This window comes from Musa acuminata, chromosome BXJ1-5 (genome assembly GCF_036884655.1).
Source record: "Musa acuminata AAA Group cultivar baxijiao chromosome BXJ1-5, Cavendish_Baxijiao_AAA, whole genome shotgun sequence".
NCBI lineage: Eukaryota > Viridiplantae > Streptophyta > Magnoliopsida > Zingiberales > Musaceae > Musa > Musa acuminata.
The window spans coordinates 13,523,190-13,543,613 of NC_088331.1; the positions used below are offsets into that span (position 1 = coordinate 13,523,190).

The 20,424-nt window shown below is 40.2% G+C and overlaps 2 protein-coding genes across 2 annotated transcripts; both read right to left on the reverse strand.

The window, feature by feature from the left end:
* Positions 1-8,136: 8,136 nt before the first annotated feature.
* LOC103973265 (pentatricopeptide repeat-containing protein At3g26782, mitochondrial-like) lies at positions 8,137-11,908 on the reverse strand. Its single transcript, XM_065183186.1, has 2 exons — positions 11,796-11,908; positions 8,137-11,691 (listed from the first exon to the last, which is right to left on the reverse strand). Exon 2 carries the CDS (start codon positions 11,610-11,612, stop codon positions 10,140-10,142), a length of 1,473 nt encoding a protein of 490 aa, XP_065039258.1. The 5' UTR covers positions 11,613-11,691; positions 11,796-11,908; the 3' UTR covers positions 8,137-10,139.
* A 59-nt stretch (positions 11,909-11,967) lies between these two features.
* LOC135673835 (tubulin beta-7 chain) lies at positions 11,968-13,978 on the reverse strand. The gene is made up of 3 exons (XM_065183187.1): positions 13,327-13,978; positions 12,982-13,251; positions 11,968-12,841 (listed from the first exon to the last, which is right to left on the reverse strand). The coding sequence occupies exons 1-3, from the start codon at positions 13,718-13,720 to the stop codon at positions 12,168-12,170; spliced, it is 1,338 nt and encodes a 445-aa protein (XP_065039259.1). The 5' UTR covers positions 13,721-13,978; the 3' UTR covers positions 11,968-12,167.
* Positions 13,979-20,424: the final 6,446 nt, after the last annotated feature.

The following is a 20,424-nucleotide window of genomic DNA, read 5'->3' on the forward strand; positions in this document are numbered from 1 at the left end:
TGAAGGCATTGAAGGACCGGACAGGTGGTTTTATAGAGATAATGGAGGCAGAAACAAAAATGGTTTTAATTCACTTACCATTTTCTAGTCAACAATAATAGGATTTAGGTAGAAGAATCATCATTGAGATTTAAGATATACGCAGATTAATTAGAGCTAAAGAGGCCAGAAGGGTAAAAGGATTCTTTAATCTACAAAAGCTACTTGTGTTTTCATTCTGAAAATTGAAATAGACGGCTCCCCAAAAAACACAAGTCTTCAGGAACCACAAAAAAGAAAAGATGGATGTGTGTTGTTCATTCTTATCCTTCCTTCTCTTTTCCCTTCCTCCCTCTCCGTGTATCTGCAACCATGCACCATCTCCTTTGTTGCCCGGATTCTAAGGTGCGAACCAGACAATACATCTCTCCCCTCTTTCTTCGTGAACCCTTGATTTTATCCTTTTAAAAATAGGAAGAATTCTTTCAGAAGAGATTGTATATAACCACAAAGACAAGAGATTATCAAGCAGCAAAATACCAAAAATATAACAGAGGCCAAAATGCTTTTTGCTCCCCATTGCTTCTCAGTTGCCACGAGGGCCACAGAACAGCTTATCTTGCAACTTCACACCCACACCATGTTTATTACCACATCCATTATGAATACAAACAACTTTTGTGTATGTCCATTATTACTCTACATACCTACAGATTTAATGTCCTCGTTGATGTGGCCAGTACCAGGATTCGAAGCTATGAGAATCGAACGCAAGAGGCCATGAATTAAGTAGCGAAGGGAAGATTTAGCAGGCATGATAGATATATGAAGCGAGAAGCGCAGGTCGGTCGCGGCGCCGGCGAGGAATGACCGCTTCAGAAAGCCACTCACCTCCATTATTGTGACGTTGGAGAAGGTGCATTTTGTCCACTTCGAGGGCTAGTAGTTTCCATCATGTTCTTCGCATAGTATGCCTTTTTTCTTTTTTTCCCTTCTTTTTGTGAAAGCTAAGTAGCTTTCATATGATGTGTGCAGCAATCGGACTACTGTGGATCGGGTTAGAGGGGTAACAATCAAGTGAAGAATCTGAGAACGTGACTAATGCAGATCTCATGGGTTTATCGGCACTAGCTTTCTTCGTCGTCACGTCGCCTCCTGGAACTTGATGCCGGTAGATGGCCGGAGATAGAGACGAAGGAGTAACTGAGTCAGTGTCATCGTTGTCGTCCCCACTCATCGTCGCCTTCAGCTAGCGGAGCCTGGGCCAGTGAGTGTGGCGGTCCAAGACAACGAGTAAGCGCCATGGCATGGCAGGTTACAGTCGAAGCAATGACAGCGCATCTTCTGCGTATTCTGAAGCCCGTGTGAGACGTACCGCACCAGATCACGACTCAAGGCATGATGACACTGTGAACCTCTTCCGAAGCAACGCTACCGTAACATGACTTGAAGTCGCTACTCGAGTGAGTACGAAGGTGACGTGGCTGGCACACAGAGGACGCGAAGGGCGGGCGCTTGATCGGAGCGGTGATGTCGCTCTCTGATGTCCTCGCACGGATCATGAAGCGGCAGCGATGCTTAAATGGTTCAACTGTGATTTCGCAATTATATATTTATATATTTTTCTGTGGGTATATATATATATATATATATATATAAAAGGAAGATCAAATCAACTAAAGTAACAAACCCTACGAGGTAGATGAACTTAAATATGAACTACACAGGTTATATATAAATTGTTGGAAGTTGAAACATAGGGAGATAAGATCAGCCATCTAACGTCCACAATGTGGCATCATCATAATTAATGGCATCATCGTTGATGCTTAGGAAGCAAGCACAGAAGGAGAGAGAGAGAGAGAGAGGACTGTTTGCTGCCACATTTATCTCCCCGCTGTGCACGTCCATCATCATGGGGCCCCACGCCCACGACGCCGCTCATTCTCTTCGATCCACGGCGACGTGAGCCTGTGATCACATGAGGCACAACTCACACGTGGGCCCCAGCTTTGCTGGCCACATGTTCCTCCGGGCCCCTCCGTGACAACGAGAGAAACCAAATAATCACCGCTTCGACCGCATAATACAGCGTAATGCCTAATATTTAATGGCCTTCCATGAAACGCCCATTCTGTAGGGAAGGGGATTTCCTGTGTCGTCGAAGGTAGGATTCATGTTCTTCGCTCACAAACCGCGCTCCATCCGTATTAAACTCAAAAGATCAAACGGTGGAGCTTATTCATTGAGTGAGTAGGAAAAACAAAAAAAGAAACACCTCATGATCTGAGATGGGATAATAATAATAATAATTATTATTATTATATATATATGAAATTAAAAAAATAATAATAACATTATTTTTAGGGGGGGCATCAGATTGCATATGATTAGGGCACGCAACTACTGGTGGATAAGTCTTATCATGGCCGACAACCCAATTATTAGAGTACACGTGGTCGGCAAACAGGATTCTTCTCGATGGATGGTACACAGTGGTGTCCTATAGAGCAGACACGCTTGATGTAAACAGAGTCTACGGGATTATTTAGCAGTGGATCAAAAGGAGAATGATTCATTTAACAAGATTTGAATGGATAATAAGCTCACAGCAAATTCACAAAAATTATTGTGGTCCAGCTTTAGGAGCACCGTCACAAATGACAAAAAAGATTCCATTCAAAATCACTAGTATTGGTATAGTAAACCTCCGTTATAAATAATCACAAGCTACAAATCCAAACTTATGCTAGGAATAAAAACCAAACCAGCAAACTCAGCTACACTCACCCCTAGATAATTAGGATGTATGGCTTGCAACATGGATAGGAAAAGTAAGGTGACATATTCAACACACCCAACAATTCTGATAGCAAGAGGGAAATAGATCAGCGCAATCCAGTGAAAGTTAGCACAAACCTGATCTTTATATACATAATTATATGGCCAAAGAATCCAGCAGGCAGACTTAACAAAAAAATTCCACACTAGATAGTGGCAATTCTCCAACCAAACAAGCATACACACCTTTCTGATCACCAGAGCAAAAACAAGCAGCCAAGTCCACCTGCCTACCCCAGCTGTGATTTAGCAGCATCAGAGTAGGTAATCCAAAGATGCTTATTAGTGTCAGAAATCTGTCACAGGTACGAACACAAGAAAAGCATAAGGACCCTGAGTAAACAATATTCCACAGGATCAACTTTGGGTAAGAATCACCAACCACAGATTGCATGGTCACTACTATGCAAGCACATGTGGAGGAATTTCGAGGATAGTTCCAAAGAAACAATGTAACACGACAACTTTGACCAAGCCAAGGAGTTAGATCAGTACAAATTTTGTAGAGCACCATACCACCTGCAAAACCACACTCAGCATAGACAAATATCCTGAGGACATCTGCCACAACTTTTGTCAGTTCAGAAACGAAAAGAACTACAAAATGTATGCATGCATTTATTTACAGTGAAGAAAGGGTTATAGAGTCCATCAACAAGAAACTCAATACGTATCTGGACTATAAGTAGTTCACTAATTTATGGCAAACCTTCTATTAGAATGAAATCTGCTGCCACACTCAGCATGGACAGCTATCGGTTGAGGACATCTGCCATAACTTTTTTGTCAGTTCAGGAATGTAAAGAACTAGAACATGTCGAACAGCTACTTAATCATGAGAAACTGAGGGAGGAGGATAATTACGTGAGATGGCATGCATTTATTTACAGGGATGAAGGGGTTATAGAGCCATATAGAGCATGAGTATGCCTCCACAATCAACAAGCAACTCAGGTACACGTCTGCACTACAAGTAGTTCACTAATTTATAGCAAACCTTTATTTAGAATGAAATCTGTGTATCCACTACAGATGCTGATTACAAAGTAATTTTTTACTTGGATGTTGGTGGTAGATGTTGTTTCTAATAGCACAAGCTTGTAAACTTTATTCAGATTTCCACAAAAGCTCTGCCGCTGAAGAAAGGAACAACTTCAGGCATAGAAATATGAAACTCAAGAAGGCCAGTGCTAAGGGTTGTGAAACCAACTTATACGCTCTACTTCTCTGTTTTCACTTTACCTTACGAAAAGTGTCTAGTTTTTCTACTATCAAATAATTTTTGTCCTTCAAAGGACTGGATCTTTTTATTTCAAACAATGACATAAACAAGAGAAAATCAGATTATTGAACAGGCAATGAGATGGAACTTATCCTAGGCATAAAAAAGATGCTCAAAATGCAGCATTTATGTTTTCCAATCACCAATGCGTTACAACAGTTGGTTTATTAGTTCAAGAAAAGAAAATTCTAGAGCAAAAAGTGATCTACATGATGAGAAAGTATCATCAGATGTTTCAGATGATCAAAATATATTGCATCAGAGTTTGCAAAGCCAATAACGTTTAAGAGCCTCAAGAAAGTTATTCCAGAAGACAACTAGAGGGATCAGCCGATGGCCAAATTGGCAATAGACTGAAGGAAATCAGCCAGTCTCATAAATACAAATGTTGATGATTTTCCTATTCTCTCTATGGGAAGTAGACTTGACAGAACAAAGCCATCATCCCTCAAAATTCACTTCCATAAAAAAAACACACAAATATATTAAGAGAGGTTAAAGTTATTTCTTATATATAATGCAATGCAAATATAAGTCCAACTGAACATATATGAAGGGAAAAAAAAAGAAACAATCAATGGTAACCAGATTAAGATTATTGATGATCGATTATGGTAATTATCAGGTAAAGAAAATTAAAGACCTTAACAAGTAGTAATATGTTCTTTTCTTTTTCTGTAAACTTGGATAGGAGAATAATAGGATTGTAATAGACTTACTATTATACCTGACACAGTTTGGTTCGAACCAAACCAGCCCGATGTTTCACCAGTTCCAAGCCGAACTGGAACCGGCCTGGGCGGTTTGGTTACAGTTCCTATTTCTTGAGAACCAAAACTGGCAGTTCTGGTTCTGGTACAAACTGGTGGTTCCTGGATTTGAAAAAGAAAAACAAATAGTCAAATAGGCTTTAATTGTCCGTTTGAGCCCTAACAGTCCAGCGATCGATCATTTGAGGGTTGGACGGGCAAATGACCAATTTGAAACTCCCAACAATCATATAAACACTATTTTTAGGGGTTCTTTGGTAATTTCATAATTATATATATAGATAAAATGAAAAAAATACAAATTCACCCCTTCTGATAACTAAATTACAACTACTTTTGGTGACATTTTAAGGAAGAAAAATATCCTAAAATCCTATAAATACCACTCAAGCCCCTCATTCTTCCTCATTTGATTAAGCATTCATAACACTCTTTTAAGATCTCTAACGCTTTGTAATCCCTCTTCTAAGCTCTCTCTTTAATTCAAATGGCAAGTGGAAATCATCACTTCACCGAGACATTCACACCCAAAGACAACACCGGAAGCCCGATCATGCCAACTCAAGAAAGCTAGCACATCACCGTCGAGTCGAAGGAAGTCGATACAATGGCCAAAGCAATCAAGTTGAACATCTTTAAGCTTCATTTCAAGAAGGTCTAAAATACCGATGACTCAAACCAAGTGATTTGCAACTATTGCTCCCAAATGTTCAAATTCAAAGGAGGTGGATATAGAACATTTTGTGAACATTTTGAGAATAAACACCCTAAACAAGCCGAGAAGGAAAGAAAACCAAACTCAAATTTTCAAGTACCCAACTAATCATACTTTTCAGTTTTCTGTTGAAAAAAATCATAAAGAATTAGCGAGATTTGTTTAAACTGAACATCTTTCTTTTAGTTTTGATGAAAAACTTGGTTTTGTTGATTATTGTCAAAATGTTTTGAATCCTGTTACTAGATGTATTTCTCATTCTCCTCGTACATGTGCTGTTCATAATCTTTATAGAAAAGGGAAAGAGGATTTACAAAATTTGTTTCGATCTTTTGATGGATGTGTTTCTATCTGCTTTGATATTTAGAGTGATCATTGGCAAATGCACTTTTAATTGAGAATCACATGATATTAGATTGCGAATGATTGGACCATGCAAAAAAGAGTTATAGCATCTAGAGTTTTTGATGAACGACATACAATCGATAATATCTATAGAATGAAAACTATTTTGGAAGAGTACTATTTTGTTTTTAAATTTTTTTCAATTAGTTTTGATAATGCGTTTGTAAATACTGCTTCTATTCCTGAATTACAAAAGTGTGTCAACTGGCTTTTGGTGGTTTTTTTTTCATATTAGGTGTTCTTGTCATGGTTTGAATTTATATGTATAAGGAGACCTTAGATCTCTTGAAACTTTTATTTCTTCTATTAAGAAAGCTATCTCATTCTTATGAAGTCATCCACAAATAATAAAGAGTAAACTACATTTTGCAAATTAAATTACAACATACCCCAAAATATTTACTATGTATGTTTTTTCCTTGATAAATTTATTCTATGAATTGCTTAATGAAAGTTTTGAATACAAAGAATCATTATTTACTTTTGTTGCAAATAATGGGAGACGAGTCAGTTTACACCCGCAATTTCAGAATCTTTGTGCAAACATTTTATAAATTTAAAACAATTTTAATGATACTACTTGTATATTATTTGGTGTTTATCATCCTACTGCTCATGTATTTTTTGATTATTAATATTGTTGGAGCCTTAGAAGAATATGAATATGATCATGATTCATGACTATTATGATACTGAAAATTAAATGGACAAATTATTTTCTTGAGATTCCGTTGATTTATCTTGTTGCTTTTGCTTTTAATCCCGTTATTGAATAGATGGTCTAAGTCATTATTTAACTATTTATTATGAAAGTTTAGGATTAGATATTGATCTTAGTGAAAAAATAAGGGAAATAAAAAAATTATCATTAACTTATATGACCATTATAGTGCAAATTACAATATACAACAAACTACCTCCCAAACGTCTCCATCTACGGATAAAGTTAGCAGTAGTAGAAATAGTAAAGGAGAAATTTTATTATTATAAAAACAAAAGAAACTGACTGAATCGTCAGGCTTGAACTCTGAGCTTAAAATTTATCTAACCACTTCTTTTGAGTTTCGTGACAACACTATAGGTATAGAATTTTCAATTCTTGAATGGTGGGTGCGATATACAATAACCTTTCTAATTTTAGCAATGATTGCAAGACAAATATTAGCAACTCTGGTGTCAATAGTAGCTATGGAGCAAGCTTTCAGCATGGTGGATGCATCTTGGATGAAACTTGTTCAAGTATGAACCCTGAATCAATTGAGGCTCAAGCATGCAACAGTGATTGAACCAAGATGGAGAAACATTAATAAGAGATCATCCGTGAAGACAACTAATACTAGTTTGAGGTATCAATCGAAGGAACGATCAGGGCAACTAGCATCGAAAGCGATTGATAATTTTATAACTTTACTTTTTTTTTATCATTTTTTCTGTCATCATACTCATTATACATCCACTATTCAAAACCTAGAAATAAAATTATGAAATTTTCTATTTTAAATTATTTTTAAATTAAAAAATTAAAAAATCAACGGTTCGAACCGAAATTGGTCCTGTGCAGTTCGGTTTCGGTTCCCAACTTTTAGGAACTGGAATTGTCGGTTCTGAAACTGTTGATTCTAGACTCGAGGTTAAGTCTACTTACTATGACATCACCTTCCTCAACCATTGTGATAGCAGCCCACAGAGAACTCTTTCGATGTCAAGTAAGAAAAGCCTATAGCCTATAGCCATTTAGCAAGGTAGTGTAGTAATAATTTTCTCCATGTTTCAAATAATCTTTCATGGTCCATCTAACACCAGCCAACATGTCATTTAAGATGTCCACAGGTTAAAATGAAAACAAAAGACCTTCCCAATTTTATATCAATCTGATTAAAATTCAGGACTGAATTATATAAAACGGGTTCAGTCTCAGAAATTCAGGCTAAAGTTCAATACATCACGGATCTTCGTTCCCTGGATTGTCAGATGTCAACAGTACCACAAAACCTTTGTCCATTGAAATTTGTCATCAAAGGTCTCTCTCTCACACACACATATACACACACTCTCTCTCATGTGGCACACATGAACATATACTTTCACATCCAAAATACTGTACACAGAACAACAGTAAGCAAAAAGCTTCCAAACTCCAAGACTGTATCAAAGCAGTATTCTTCTGTTTAAAATAGTAAAATACTATAAGGAAGGGTAAAATGGCTTGAATTTTCACTTTAACTAAATGCCATAATATGAATAATTGTTTGACTTAAAAAGCCAAACTTCGAGTTCTTGACAATGATGCTGATTTTTCTCTCTTTTTTTAAATTTTATCAGGAAAATAGGGAAAATGATCTATCCAACAAATCATACAAAGGCACTGTAGTTAACATAACAATAACAACTGTAGTTTTATTATCATGTTTCTTCTCAATTTTTATTCATATGTATAAGGTATGTGCACCAAACCAATCCTTCTCTCAACATCCAATAACAGCAATAAGTGCTCACCATCTACATGGAAAAATGACAAATTATAGCCAATAAACCAGTCATCGATTACTGAAAAGGCACCAACATATCACAAACTTGTTCATGTCTACCAAAGAACCTCGACAAATTTAATTACATTACAGTAGTGTAACTTTTTACTAGATAAGAGTCAAGGACTAATCTAGATTAACAAATAAGAATTAAGAAATCATAGGAGAAGCATTGAAATGCAAGACTAGAACCATTTTTCCCTCTTTGATTAATAAAATATTGTCATCCATTTAGTGTGACGAATGGTTTACATTGTGAGGAAAAATTCAACCATTCAGCTGAACACTCAAGTCCAAACACTACCGTAGAAGTACACTTGACCTAGGAGAGAAAATTTTGTCGGTGAATAAAGCCTGATACTATTTGCTTAAATAAGTAAAAATTTGAAACTAAGTGAAAAAATTCAACCTGATTTTATGTACTTGTTTTTATCATGTATTACTCTTGACCCTTGTTCTACATATTTGAATCAGACGTTTAGCTCTTGCTACCTGCCAAAGATACTAGTCTTATTTTCCAAAATTTTCCATGAAAATGTATCAAGACTGTAATCTTTTATACAATCAGCCAGGGAAATTGAGTTATTCAGCAGAAGTTCATGAAGTATGATGTCTAAGAGCAAACAAGGAATCATTTTAGCACATAAGTATTGCCGACATGAAGTAAAAGAACCAAATGTATGAATCTGAAGATATGAAGGAAAATGCATTTGAAAAGTAGCATACCGAAGACGAGTCTGCAGGCCATAGGTCTGCAACAGTGTCCAAAAGTCTGGACAGAGAATCTGGTGTATGTGCATGATCTAAGACTACTCCAAATTCTTGTTCCACATCTCTAAGCTCACACCTACCCGAAGCCACATCAACTTCCTCAGTCCTCTGAAAATGTCCTCCAGTGGCACTCTTTAACACATTTCCGACCGGAACTGCTGCAAGAATGTTATATAAGTGATGTGCCTCCCAAGCAATCTGGAGAGATCTCTGGTGCCTCTGGTGTGTGTGGACTCCCAAGGGTGACATAGTGCCAAACTGGTATGCTCCTCAAAAACTAGAGCTTCATAGACTAATGTATTATACATATGGATCTTCTTGTCCGCAACCGTAACAACTGCTAACAACTGCTCCTTGCTCATCAGTGCACAAAGAGATCCTTGCTGTGATCTCCATCAAATCATGCTGGATTCCAGTGATTGAGACCTCCAAAATCACATAGATTTAAATGGGCATGGCTCTGTTTCCATCTGGAAGCTCAGTCACCGTTGAGCTTCAAGATTCAGGATGGTAACCTTCCCAATGCATTTACATCCAGAACAAGTGAGATGACAACAACAGTGCCCCATTCGAGCCTGGTTCAGCATCTTCTTCATCAGATTCTTATAAAATTAAAAGTTAGCTTAACTGTTCAACCTGACATTATAATTTGAATTTTGCTCTTCTAGAACATGTATATGAACCTGATCTTAACACGAGTTCTTTGGGTTTTCTTTCGGCTTCTTTTTTACCTAATCTATGTGTCAGGAAGAAGAGGATAAATGAGAAGAAGAAAAAAACTAAATTAAATGTCTCAGCTTCCATCACATGAGAAATATGTGATAAAATTCTGAAATCATTGTCAAACTTCATGGATTTAATTCTATCAAACTACATCCGGAGGTACCCTTTAAGCCCCTCTCTTTCATCAACCTTCTGATCTTAATGACTTCATCCCAACGGCCCCTGCATGCATGAATGCCCAACAAGACCTTGTAGAGACCTGCAGCTGACCACTTTGGTTCGAAGAACCTCTCAAATACTTCTTGCGTCTCTTTATGATCATGAATTCTACATGCACTAAGTAAAGCCCCCATGACAGTACTATCCGGTTCTATTGGCATCTGCGATAGAAACCCCACTGCTTCATTTATGTATCCTGCCCGCCCAAAAAGATCAACTATCCTTGCATAGTGCTCCATACTAGGCTGGACACCATATTGTGATACCATGTAATAGAATATTTTATGCCCTTCCTCCATCATTCCGCAGTGGCTGAAAGAAGCTAGCAAGACAAGGAAGCAGATGCCATCAGGAACAATGCCCATCTTCACCATCTTAAAAAATGCCATCAGAGCAACCCTACCATATCCATGCATGCCAAGACCATGAATCATGGAAGTCCATGAATGAACATTCCCTCTGGACAACTCACCGAAAACACGAGAAGCAGAACCCAACTCTCCACATTTAGAGTACATGTCTATCAGAAGTCCGCTTACAGAAACATCTGAACTGAAACCAAGCTTTGTGATATAGCCATGCATACACTTTCCAACTTGGATAACAGATAGAACAGTGCAAGCATGAAGTAGAAGAAATATGGTAGGAATGCTTGGCCCGAAGCCTTCGAACAGCATTCGCTTAAAGAGCTCAAGAACCAAAAGAGGTTTACCAAGTTGAGAGTACCCGGTGATCATTGCATTCCAACATATGACATCCTTGTGCGATATCTCATCAAAGAGGTGGCTCGAAGCACGAAATTCTCCACATCTCGAATACATGTCTAAAAGAGCAGTCACTACAGCTGTGTCTTTAGATAAACCAGTATTGATGACATGAGCATGAATGCATTTACCCAGACTAAAGGCTTTCACATGGCCAATTATCGGAAGAACAATCTTTACGCCCACTTTATCTAATACTAATCCTTCATGCTTCATATAACTACACTGCTCCAAGGCTACCTTATAGTGACCGTTCTTCCCGTAGCCAGAAATCATTAAGTTCCAGGAAGCCAAGTTCCTCTGAGGCATATCATCAAACAACTGCCGGGCGGAGCTTAACGCGCCAAAATTAGAATACACTTCTATCAAGGAATTAGTGATAAGCAAATTGCATACGAAACCACACTTGAAGATGTGGGAGTGGATCGACATCGCTTCATCAATAGCTAAAATGCCGACGCAGGACTTGAGCACATACGTGAATGTGAATCTGTCGGGCTTTACGTCGGAAAGACGAAGACATCGGTAAGCATGGAGGGCTTGCTCGAAGAAACCGCCGTCTGTTAGGTCCTTGATGATTCTGTGGTTCAGCAACCGGACTCGATTCGATCTCATGGACTTGCGTGACGTGCCCAATCAACATCAGCGCAGAGATCGACTTCGATGGAGGAAGAGGATTGCAAACGTAAATAACCTAGTCAAGCATTTCGAAAGCATCTTATATACTTGGAGAGTGTGATGGATTCATATATTTGAAGAACAAGTTGGGAATAATTTGCTTGGTTTTTAAGAACATACACACTGATGGATTAATAAACTTAAGAGCAGGCAGTCTGAGAATCTGATGACATATCTTGGATTTGATCGACAAATAATTAAAGATTTTTTTTCTGCCCTTCATCTGGTGATGGGTTGGGTTCTGTTTTAAGACCCCCATCTTTAATATATAGAAATCATTGATATCACTCGATACGCAAACAATAAGTAGCATTCTCGCATTATTTATACAAACCGTTCACGATATATATATAGGCAACGATTGAAGTGTAAAAATTCACAATAGAAAACCCCATCACACGCGCACACACAGAGAGAGAGAGAGAGAGAGAGAGCGATAAAAACCAAGTATGGAACGGCTAATCTTCCTCGCCGCACGCATGCGCTAATAGATTAGGTCTCCTCGACCTCGTCGCCGTAGGCTTCGTCGTCGTCCGCGTCGGCGACGGCGTCCTGATACTGCTGGTACTCGGACACGAGGTCGTTCATGTTGCTCTCGGCCTCGGTGAACTCCATCTCGTCCATGCCTTCCCCGGTGTACCAGTGCAGGAAAGCCTTGCGGCGGAACATGACGGTGAACTGCTCGGAGACGCGCCTGAACATCTCCTGGATGGAGGTGGAGTTGCCCATGAAGGTGGCGGACATGGAGAGGCCGGTGGGGGGGATGTCGCAGACGCTGGACTTGACGTTGTTGGGGATCCACTCCACGAAGTAGGAGGAGTTCTTGTTCTGGACCGCGATCATCTGCTCGTCCACCTCCTTGGTGCTCATCTTGCCGCGGAACATGGCGGAGGCGGTGAGGTAGCGACCGTGGCGGGGGTCCGCGGCGCACATCATGTTCTTGGCGTCCCACATCTGCTGGGTGAGCTCCGGGATGGTGAGGGCGCGGTACTGCTGGGAGCCGCGCGACGTCAGGGGGGTGAAGCCCACCATGAAGAAGTGGAGGCGGGGGAAGGGGATGAGGTTGACGGCCAGCTTGCGCAGGTCGGAGTTAAGCTGCCCCGGGAAGCGGAGGCAGCACGTCACGCCGCTCATGGTGGTGGAGATGAGGTGGTTCAGGTCACCAACTACACGTATATATAGACGAGACATGAAAGCATGAGCAGCAGCAGAAGCAGCTAGAACTCGAACCACCTGCAAACCAATTCAAGGCTGCAAGGGTGGTTCTTCGGCGAGAGGAGTAACGAAAGGCGGCGGGCGCACTCACAGCTGGGGTTGGTGAGCTTGAGCGTCCTGAAGCAGATGTCGTAGAGCGCCTCGTTGTCGAGCACCATGCACTCGTCGGCGTTCTCCACCAGCTGATGCACTGACAGCGTCGCGTTGTACGGTTCCACCACCGTGTCCGACACCTTGGGCGACGGGAACACCGAGAACGTCAGCATCATCCGGTCGGGGTACTCCTCCCGGATCTTCGATATCAGCAGCGTCCCCATCCCCGACCCGGTCCCTCCTCCCAGCGAGTGGCAGATCTGAAACCCTGTCACCACCACCACCACCATTGGAATTCACGTACACAGGAATCCTTGCTATTATGTATACGGACGCAACATACCTTGGAGGCAGTCGCAGTTCTCGGCCTCTTTACGGACCACATCGAGGACGGCATCGATGAGCTCGGCGCCCTCGGTGTAGTGCCCCTTGGCCCAGTTGTTGCCCGCCCCGTTCTGGCCGAAGACGAAGTTGTCGGGGCGGAAGAGCTGGCCGTAGGGACCGACGCGCAGCGCGTCCATGGTTCCCGGCTCCAGGTCCATGAGCACCGCCCGCGGCACGTATCGGCCGCCGCTGGCCTCGTTGTAGTAGACGTTCACCCGCTCCAGCTGCAGGCGGGAGTCGCCGACGTAATTCCCCTTGGGGTCGATGCCGTGCTCGTCCGACACCACCTCCCAGAACTTGCCACCGATCTGGTTGCCGCATTGCCCGGCTTGGATGTGCAGGATCTCCCTCATGGTCGATCTTTTCTCACTCGAGTGTGTAACGAGGAAAAAGAAAGAAGCAGAAAAATTATATCTGTATGTGTTATATATACAGAAGAGTATGAAGAATAGGGAGATAAGACTGAAGGATGGAGAAGAGGGAGAGCGAGAGAAAGGTGAGAGGTGGGGAGAGTGCCAAGGGGGAGGAGACAGGCAAGGAATGCTTGCAAGTAGCTTCGAGATGGCTATGATGAGCTTTTGTAGATGTGGGAGGACATGTCGATTTGGGAGAGGGAAATAGTTGGAAGGCACAAACGGTTGGTAAAGAGCGGGGGGAGGGGTTTAACTGACTGAAACAAAATGCAAAAAAATAAAAAAGAAAGGCCCAATCCTAATATATTGGAAATTTAGAATGCATGACATGAAAATAAGTTTAGCTCATCAGATTGAGCTTGCTGGGTAAAAAGAAGATGAAGGGAAGTAGCAATCATGTGAGCCTGTTGTTGTGTTAACAAGTTAGGTAGGTGGTCTTACTTGACAGTGTGATGACATCCACTCAAAAAATTTTCAGTGTATTCTCTCTCAAATCATTGACAATTTAATAAAATAGCTACAGGAGGTTCAGAGAAATAAAAACAAGAGTAAGCCGACGGAGTGTTATTATTATATGCGAGGATGTAGTCCTGTTGACCGTGACATGATCATTTATAGATGCAACAAAAAGTGTAAAATTGAGGCCTGGCCTGCAACTGCAAGGATGGGATGGGATGTGATGTGATACAGGAGAGTCCAGAGTGTGTGGGATGTTACGCTTGGTAAAAATATATCGGGTGTGTGCTACTTTAATTTAAGAAAATAATAAAAAATAAAAATAATTATTAAAAAAAATTTATTGAAGAAATAAAAATACTTCAATACATTAACATATTCACTCTTCTATTTATACAAATTAGGAGAAATAATTTTTCTTAACAGAATAAAAAAATTTCTTATATATTTGAAAAAATCTTATCTTCTATCATAAGTTAGTAATTCGTGGTTCAAGAAAAAATTATCTATATTATCGTTTTGATAGATAAATAGCACAATAGATCGTAAGAAGGTCATGTGAATTTAGTTCCGCTAGAATACAATTAATTCACTGCTTCTTTGCCATACAGTAAAGAGTAATGGGACTGGCAGTTGTTGAGATGCAACAATCGGCAAGTCCAATCAATAATTTGCAGAGCAACGTAAGGCTACATCTTTTTTCGCTATATATTGGAGTAAATAACAAATTTTATAATGTCTTCTCTAGATTATGTGTAAACTAATCCATTAACGAAAGCAATCGTGCAACAGAAGATAAGAAAAGTAATCTCCAAGTCGATGTGAAGGGGCATCGAGCGGATAGGCTCTGAAACAGTTGTATGGAGGACAGGGTGGCTCTCTCTCAATTATTTGAGGCATGACAGTGTTTGCAAATCAAACACATCAATGATTGCCTGCCAAGGATTTCACTGCGTTGTTGGGGTACCTACTAATGCATGCGTGATGTAGCAACAAGAATCATTTAAGTCGAGAGATATCTGAAGAACCCAGCTATGCTTATGGAGACAGGTGAAAAGGAGGTAAAAAGCAGACAGACAGAAAAGAACAAAGCGCACACCTTCTTGGACAATGGGAGTGTTTTGTTTTATGCAGATGTTTAGCGTCGGTGAAGGCTGGCTCCACCGTGCTGTCGGTGGTGCTTAGCTATCCAATGAATGTATGTAAGGCCTTCGATGTGTCTCTCATCCCACATGCTGGTTCGTGACTGCATAATGCACATGCATGCATGCATGCTTGCATGATGAGAGAGAGCAATATAATTTAACTGGATAAATAAATGCAAATGCAGCTGTATCATAGAACACCAAACTATCAAACAAGATCAAGTTCCTCGAACGAAGTAATCATCAGTCTTCGTCAAACGAAGACAGCCCAACCGACTTGCTAAATGTGGTAGACGCTCTTTATTTTTTTTGTCCGAGAGAGAAAGAAACTTGCCATCTCAACTATGCCTTCTCACCTAAAGAGCCTTTACGGAGGGAGGGAGTGCTGGACCAGAGGTTTAATTTAATAGCATGATAATTTATGAAGGACTACAGAATTTTTAATTCCCAAAAAAACAAAATAAAACTCTGAAGAAAATAAAAATATTCATAAATCCAATAAATAAAACCAACCATTTCCAGTAATGCACTCAAACCCAAACTCATCTGAAAAGACTAAAAAAAATGTCACAAGTTTTCAACCATACAAACAAATTTTGGGAATGACTAATCATGAGATTTCATTTTCTCTACACCATTGTAAAGAATAAATAATAGACGCTCACCGTTGAAAACAAGCTTTCCACGAGACCGATGACCGATTTGCAAGCAGGTCCACAGAATTCATCAGAACACCATTAAAAACAGAGCTACCCTCCTAAATGGGAATTTGTCATACGATAGATAAGAAAGTCATCTTTAAGCCAAGTTGTTTGTAGGGATCTCGACTTGCATAACAATAGGACTTGATTTCTACAACATTCAATCAATGAAGATTCCTAATTTAACTAACACTACATAAAAAAAAAATTATATGTAGGAAAAATTATTACGATTCACTTTACATATCCTAAAATAAAAAAATAAATAATCTGTCATTAAATTATACAAATTTCCAGCACTACTTTGATCAAACAGATCAGACATGATTTCAGGATCATGAAAAATGATTTTAGGTCTCAAATTTTTCCGATGACTCTAGACCAGTTAAAAACAATAATATTCCTGTAAAAAAACTTTACCTTTCATTAAAAATAAAATTAAGATTAAAAAAATAAATAAACCTTTCTATTTTTTTTTATCATTGTCTTAATTCCTTTTTAATCATTCCATTAGAACAACCTATGATAATTTGGGGATATAAAATAATCCCAAAGTTCAATCTCAATAATTAAGCTCCACCACAATGACCTATGCTAATTTGGGACCAAAACTAAATAATTACAGTACAATAATGCTTGTTTGATACTTAGCAAGCAAGTAAAGCCAAACATGAGCATATTACCTTTGTAGGTGGAGTAATTATGTACTAAGCATCACCTAACTCAGCTCACGCCAAACAAAAGGCGTATTTTGAGTTACTTGTCATTCAAAAACAGGATAACTAAACCAAAAACAAACTTATATGATGCTTCTTGATATTCCTACATCTACTGATTTGAGGTGAAGAGTCAGTACAGAACAAAGGAGAGTACTTGATATGTTTTTGTCCAGTAGGTCGCCTGCCACTTCTCAGTCAATTATCTGGCACACCAAGATAGTGAATGACTTTTAGAAATGTTTAGGCTTAATAAACCTCAAAAGATAGTGAATGATTAAGGCTTTCAATGAATTTGAAGTGCAGCCCTTAAATCGACATTGTTAACATCTTACCTAATTTAACCAGCAGAATTCATTTCTGCAAGTTATCATAATAACACACAGCTGTAGGAAAAGCAAGATGCCAAGAGAGAAATCTTAGTCTGATTGAGTGAACAACTGATCAGAATCTGACTTGAAAAAAGAATTGAGGATAAATCTGAGATTAACAATGGCCTTATTTTGAAAAAATTAAAGCAGATTTTAATCTTCAAAAAAGAACAAAAGGAACAAACAAATTGTAAGAAGTATATATTGGAATTTCTAATTAAACCATTATACTTCAGCTAGTACATCCACAAAACAAACCATTTTTATCTTCCACATCCCACAGCAAAGATGGATGCAAATAACAGGACTTGGTTTTTCTAATAATTCCAGGAAATGCTTATCATATTAATTATTTCTTTTAGAAAGTGAAATTAACAGGTCAAATCAACATTTTAGTCCTAAAAATGATTATGATCACACGTCACCATACCATGCCAAAAGAAACCCAAACCCAAACCCAAAGTCCAGCAAATCAGTAGAAAGCAGTAAAAAATTGCAAGATTTTGTCAACCAATGTCATAAAAGATTCTGCCCTTCCACACAAATAGCATCCATTGCAGCCACCATAGTGTGGTAAATATATTCTCTTTAGGTGGTTGTATCGAAGTGTTAGGATAAGAACAACACTAAAAAAGAGGGTGAATTAGTGCAGTTGAAAAATTAAATCGGTTTGAAAATCTTCATACGATAAAAACTAGTAAGTTTGCAAATGAGTAGAGAAGAGGAGATTGGACAGTTTACAATGAAGTAAAGTAGTAAAGAGAATAAGCAGTAAAGAAAGAATACATTGGAATTTATAGTGGTTCGATCGTCGTAACTTACATCCACTTCTGATTCCTCCTCCGTTGAGGTTATTGACGTCCACTAATAATCTTCCTTCAATAGGCGAAGACCAACCACCTATTTACAGCTCTTTCTCCTTTTCACGGGTTTAGAAGATAACCCTTACAAGCCTCACACATCTTCTTGGATTATTACAAAGCTAAAGAGAGGGAGAAAGAGGATTCTTCTCATTTTTACAAGACTTTTAACACCCCAACACTTATAGTTTTTGTCACACTTTGATTGCACTTTTTTTTTCCTTTCATGCAGAAAATGTGGGGTATTTATAGGCCCCAATGACTTCAAAATTAGAGCTAAAAAATGTCTCATCCTGGATTTTCGGGGTATTAGCGGTACCACCGTCAATACTGGGTTGTACCATCGCACCGCCCCAGTCTGACGGTACAACCTAGTTGAGCCTTGAATTCAGCTCAAACCAGTCCAATTACGGGCCTAGTTAGCCCCTAATTGAGTTAGTGAGATTACCTCTCAAACCTAACCTTAATTATATACTGTTGAATCTCGTATTTTGATGATGAAACTACTTGATATATGTTTATGATTTAATCTGCGTTTTGAGTGACGCAGGATGCTTCGATCAGGATGAGACAATTAAAGCAGGAAAATCATGTTGTGCCGAAGGAACATGTCAGAAGATTTGACGTCGGGCCTGTGGATCGGTCGACATATCGACAGAAGGCTTCGGGCCGTGGACTTGGGCATCGGGCCAAGAAGAGCGGGTATTGTGCCAAGGATATCGGAGTTGCGGAGTCAACTGGCCGATTGGGCAATAGGCTGCAGGAGAGGACGATGCGCCGAAGAATCGGACGATGCGCCGAAGAATCGGACGAAGCGTCGAGGGACCAATGACATGCCGGACAACTTGGTTAAATTGCTTAGGATTAATTGTCTCGATCGAAGTTTTGTTTTAATTGTGCAGGATTAACTATGATAACGATGAAGACATAAAGCGAAACAAAGTGTCGGAGTCAAGCGCGAAGGATTTGTTGCGAGTTCGAGAGTTCGACGGAAGTCCGAAGGTTTGTCGGGAATGCTACCGGAGCTCGCCGAGAAAGATCGGAGCTTGCCGAAGAAGCTCATTGGAACTCGCTAAGATCAAATCGTGAAGTCTAGGAGCTTGCCGGGAGTCCGCAGAATGGTTTCCGAGAGTTCATCGGAAGACCGCCGGAAGTTTGCCGGAAGCTCGCCAGAAGAAGTCTTGACTTGCGGACTTTGTAATAGCTTAGAAAATGTCTTTAAATTCATAGTTAGCACGTTAATTAGGGTTAGGATTAGGTGTTAATCCTATAACCCAAGTAGGGGCCAATTAGGCTCAAGTTCGGACTGGTTTGGGCCAAGTTTGGAGCCAAACCAAGTGAGCTGAAATAGTGAAAGAGGTGGCACCGCCAGGGTTGGAGGTGGCACCGCCCAGGAGAGGATCTCCCAGCGAAGCTAGGCGGTGCAACCGCCCCAGGCAGGAGGGGGCACCGCCTGGGCTCAGTCTCCGAGCGAGACTGGGCGGTGCAACCTCTCCTGACAGAGGTAGCACCGCTTGAGCTCGGTCTTCGAGCTCTAGCAAGAGAGGTGCAACCGCCTCAGTCAGGAGGTGGCACCGCCTGGGGCTCAGTCTCCGAGCCAGACTCAGGCGGTGCAACCGCCCCTGACAGAGAGGTGCAACCGCCTGGGCTCAGTCTCCGAGCTATGCCAGGCGGTGCAACCTCTCCAGTCAGGAGGTGCAACCGCCTGATCCCGGAATTCCGGGATTTGATAGTTTTGAGCTCCAAATTTGAATTGGGTTGGGGCCTATAAATATCCCACCCATTCAGCATAGAAAGAGCAAGAGACCTACACTGAAATCTTGATCTTCTCTGTGATTCTTGAGCTCAAAATTGTTGAAAAGCCTTTAAGTTCTCCTCCTTCTGTTCTTCAAAGTCTTGAGTTGTAAAGAGAGGAGAGAAAGGTTCTGTAAGGGTTGTCTCCTGATCCCGTCAAAAGGAGTGAAACTGTAAAAGGGCAGTTGGCCTTCGCCCATTGAAGGAAGGCAGCTAGTTGACGTCGGTGACCTCGTCGGAGGAGGAAGCCAAAAGTGGAGTAGGTCAAGACTGACCGAACCACTCTAAATCTCTGGTTTGCTTTTATTTCGAGTACCTTATCATTACTGCAAACCTCCTACATAACTACTAGTCTCTGCGCCTTTACGAATAAGTTCTAAGTGCTGATCTTTTCGAATCTGCATTCACACGTAAATCTGTGTTTTTCGTACGATCAGCTTACGTTTGTGTTTTGATTCTGCAAAACTGTCTTCTGTGCTTTTATGAACTAGCTTCTAAGTTTAGATACCTTTGAAAATGTTTTAGACGCAAACTACGTTTAGACGTAAAACTGCGTTTACACGCAAACTGCGTTTACACGCAAACTGCGTTTAGACGTAAA